The sequence below is a fragment of the Gastrolobium bilobum genome, unplaced genomic scaffold (assembly GCF_033153095.1).
Source record: "Gastrolobium bilobum isolate Gb01-03AN ecotype WA unplaced genomic scaffold, APGP_CSIRO_Gbil_v1 utg66984, whole genome shotgun sequence".
In the NCBI taxonomy this organism is placed as follows: domain Eukaryota; kingdom Viridiplantae; phylum Streptophyta; class Magnoliopsida; order Fabales; family Fabaceae; genus Gastrolobium; species Gastrolobium bilobum.
The window spans coordinates 15,510-19,551 of record NW_026898532.1 but is presented as its reverse complement, the minus strand read 5'-3'; the positions used below and the strand labels follow the sequence as shown (position 1 = coordinate 19,551).

The 4,042-nt window shown below is 35.3% G+C and overlaps 1 protein-coding gene across 1 annotated transcript; it reads right to left on the bottom strand.

Annotated features, from left to right (window-relative positions):
* Nucleotides 1-251: 251 nt before the first annotated feature.
* Nucleotides 252-3,260, bottom strand: LOC133317177 (B3 domain-containing protein Os01g0723500-like). Its single transcript, XM_061519011.1, has 4 exons — nucleotides 3,117-3,260; nucleotides 1,054-1,417; nucleotides 663-835; nucleotides 252-506 (listed from the first exon to the last, which is right to left on the bottom strand). The coding sequence occupies exons 1-4, from the start codon at nucleotides 3,258-3,260 to the stop codon at nucleotides 252-254; spliced, it is 936 nt and encodes a 311-aa protein (XP_061374995.1).
* Between the last annotated feature and the right edge of the window lie 782 nt (nucleotides 3,261-4,042).

Here is a 4,042-nt window from a genome sequence, read left to right as displayed (position 1 = left end):
CGAAATATTAATTGAAATAGACAGTACATAAGCTCAGGTTTGTTGATCTTCTATTAGGCCTTTATAATATATATCAGCCAAATTTTAGTAGTAGAGTAAAAGCTAAAGCTAAATGCTTAAAGATAAATGGTAATGTTTAAGAGTGCTTCTAAGAATACACACCATACTGTAATATATAGTTCCTACGAGCTGAGATCAATAACATGACATAAATCAAATAAGGCTCAGCTTTGGCAGACACTGGATTCAAACTAATTTGGTGCACTTCTAAAAAAGTGAACCCTCATATGGTTTATGCGTTCAAGTTCAAATATGCAAATGTCACCTTTCTTGAGCTTGTTATCACGAACGAATTTTGCCCATCCTTTTGTAAATTGAGTATACCTTTGACTTGGAGTGCCATTAAAAGCCACAGTCACTCTCCAATATTTTCCTTCCAAATTCTGAAGGATGATCTCTTCTATGACTTCAGGAATATACTTTCTGGCAAACTTGGTAGCGATAGGCTGCATGCATGATAACCCCAACTTAGGTTAGATCATTCTTCATTCAGAATGAAAACTCTCGTAGATATTAATATTAACATAAAATTTTTACATGTAAATAAGCATGTCACTCAATATGTACCTGTGATACTAAGGCTCATCAAATTTCATACTTACCAATATGCAACAATTTTTCACGTTAGATTTTGTCAAGTGGTGCTTCAAATAAGGATTGTCAGAGGTAAAAGACTCGGCCAATTTGTAAGCATCTGATGTTTCAAGTTCAGTTGAAATATGAGGCTTTAAAAAGTACTTCTCAGGAACTGAGCCTTCGTTGCCCAGAAGCAGTTCTGTTTTACATACATGAAACAAAAATTTAAGAAATGAAACATTTTTTAGGAGTTGGAGAGTAATGAAGGAATACAAGGCCAAATCCTTGATGCTCTTTACATGTTCTTCATTTCAAAACAATTTTGTCAAATTAAAATTGTCAGTCATAGGTTGTAATAACTTGTAACCACATATTTTTGTATACATGCATGTATTATGTGTTAGACAGCATATTTACCTTCTTGACAAGGCTTAGTTTCATGGAGGTGTAAAGAACCAGCAGAAGTTATTTCTGGCCAACCCTTCTCTTTCCTCGGGATGACAACTTCTTCTTGTCTTATTTTTTTGAAGTGTAGACTCTCACATCCATTCTTACCAAAAATTTGCACCCGGAAATAGTTCCCTCCATCATATGTAAACAGCAAAAACTCATCATGCATTACCAAGTTGTCTCTCAGAAATTGTGGCCAACCATGTTGAATATATATGTCATTTCCTTTCTCATAAATAGTTACTTGCCATAGGTCACTAGAAGGGCCTATAAGAATTGCTTTACTGGAGAAGTCTTCATCCAAATACTTTAGAAACTTCGGTGGGACTCTCTGCAAACAACACTAGGCTTGAAACCAGCATACATGCCATAATAATTAATAAACATGATTGCCAAAGTGGTGATAAGGACACAGCTTGAGCTATTACACAATCGAAGGCATTCCTTGCAGACTTGTGCTACATAATACCGGAAATATTTAAGTAAATGCTAAATGATGCATTACTTAGGCTTCCTCATGCATTTTAAGGACAAAACTATTGTCAAGAAATATAAAGCTGTAGAGTTTGAAAGTGATGCCCCAGCCCCACAGTAATATAGTTAGGAAACAAGTGACTTTTTCAAAGTTTTGTTTTTAATGCATAACCACTAATCTACAGGTTGAGTTACAAATTGAATGGGCATAAATGTATTATGTATATAATCATATTCTGCAAATGCCATTCCACATATGGCAAAGACAGGAAAAATGGGTACTTGCGGGGGTTTAAACATGTACACTAATGTAAAGAACCTTGGGATACACCACCCTAAAAGCTAGCTCAAGGGGTGGGAGTGCCCAAGGTCTTATAAACTCCACATTAGTTGCACATACAATTAATGTGGGACTATATATCTCAACACGTCCCCTCACGCAAGAGCCCAACTCCACATTAGTTGCACATACAACCAATGTGGGACTATATATCTCAACACGCTCCCTCACACGAGAGCCCATTGGGCTTGAAGAGTGAACAATGCAACAGGCCCAGCCTACCTGTGCTAAGAAACGCCACAAGAGAAAGTGGGGGGCGGCGAGGCTCTGATACCAAATGTAAGCCCCAAACCCTGTAGCATGATATTGTCCGCTTTGCCCCGCGCACAAGCACCGTCGAGCTCACGGTTTTGTTTCTTGGGACACCCCACAAAAGGCCTCACACTAGAAGAGGTATCCACACCCTTATATAAGGCATGCTTCGTTCCCCTCTACAACCGATGTGGGACATTACATCCTCCCCCACTGAAAATTCAGCGTCTCCGCTATACACACCGGTCCATGGCCAGCCTCTCTGATACCAAATATACACGGATAAAATATATGGTTTTCAAAAACTCTACTCACTGATGCAACCTCAGTTCTTCATCTGTAATCCATACCAACCAAGAGCATTTAGTGTTTTTCTGGAAGGAAAATATGATAATATAACTATTCATGTTATAGAGGTCCCATTGCTTAATCACGAGATCTTTTCATTCCTTTTCTTTTATTCATAAAGTAAGTAGATATTTTCTTTCTTTGATGAATAGCAAAAACTGACAAGTTCATTTTCTAGTTCTACTACCCACAACATGCAGAAGTGAAGGCAAATGGGATGGTTCATGTAGTATGGTTCATAGCACAAACAACTGAGTTCATGACCATAAAAGCTACCTCCTTTGTGTGTGGTTAAGGAAGCAAGATTCATTTTGTACCCTATAGACCAAAACCCTGATAATCAACAAGAATGCTGATGAAGAACTCGGGTAGATTATGGAAAAAAGCCCATGGTAGTAGCTTCACCAGAAGCTATATTAAAAAAACAGAACATGTATATATAACAAGAATGCTAATGTTAAAAATCCTTCTTTTGTTCAAGTTTCTCATCATCCAAAGAAAGGCTAGTATTGTTATCAAAAAAAAAAGAAAAAAAAAAGAAAAAAGAAAGGCTAGTATTTCTCGCTAGAAAAGTAGCATGAAATAAATGGGAGTAAAATATAAACAAAACAATCACCATGGTCTTGGTGTTGAGGCCTTCCTTGATGATAGTAAAGAAGGAAGGCTTGTCCTGTTGATCATTCATCTGCTCAACTGGCCTGGTTGTTTCCTTGTAAGAGTACAGTATTTGAGTTTGAAACGAAGAGTTTATCATTGCCATAGAGATCAATGTAACAGAGGATATCATAGATGGAGATAGAATTGTGGAATCATGAATGTGGCATGCAAGCCACTGGTCCACACACAAAAATGTGGTAATGGTAACCTATGTAGTAGTTCCTTCTAGGTTTCCACTTTTGTTTCACGTTTGAACGAACCCCTACTATATATAGAAAAAACTTATCACTTCCAAGTTCTAACTCATTGCACAGAATCATGTATTTTTCTTTAGTTGATATTACATAAAATAAAATCATGAATTAATACTTGTTCTCAATTAAGACTGAATTATTGTCTTTCCTTAAATTTATATTAACTAGTGAATAAATCAATAAATAAGAAAGCAAAAAATAAAGAAAGATATTTATGTAAACTTTTAAGGCACATATTTATATTTTTTTAATACACCAAAGCAAAAATAAAGAAAGAAAAGAAACTAATAACAAGAAGTAAAATTCATTCAATCTGACAATAGACGATGATACACATTGATTGGTCCGTCTCATTTAATCATTCACATTTGAAATGACGAAAATATGTATGTTTGTTTTGCCGAGTTGTTAACATATAATTCTAACTCAAGGTCTTTGTCTATGTTAAGGTCCTCATACATGTAATTTTATTTTTCAAAATTAAAGTATACAATAAAAAATATTTAATGCATTTTTAGGCCAATTTGAAAGAAAAAAAATAAAAATATTTATGTAAGCTTTTAAGTCACATTTATATATGTTTGGAAAAAGTTCAAAAAATCCTATGTGGTATTGCTTTAATCACTTGTAC

Coding starts and splice junctions, on each gene's coding strand:
- LOC133317177 (XM_061519011.1), bottom strand. CDS start 3,260: ATGGCAATGATAAACTCTTCGTTTCAAACTCAAATACTGTACTCTTAC. Junction 1,418..3,116: donor GCCTCAACACCAAGACCATG/GTGATTGTTTTG, acceptor TGTTGTTTGCAG/AGAGTCCCACCGAAGTTTCT. Junction 507..662: donor TGAAAAATTGTTGCATATTG/GTAAGTATGAAA, acceptor TCATGCATGCAG/CCTATCGCTACCAAGTTTGC.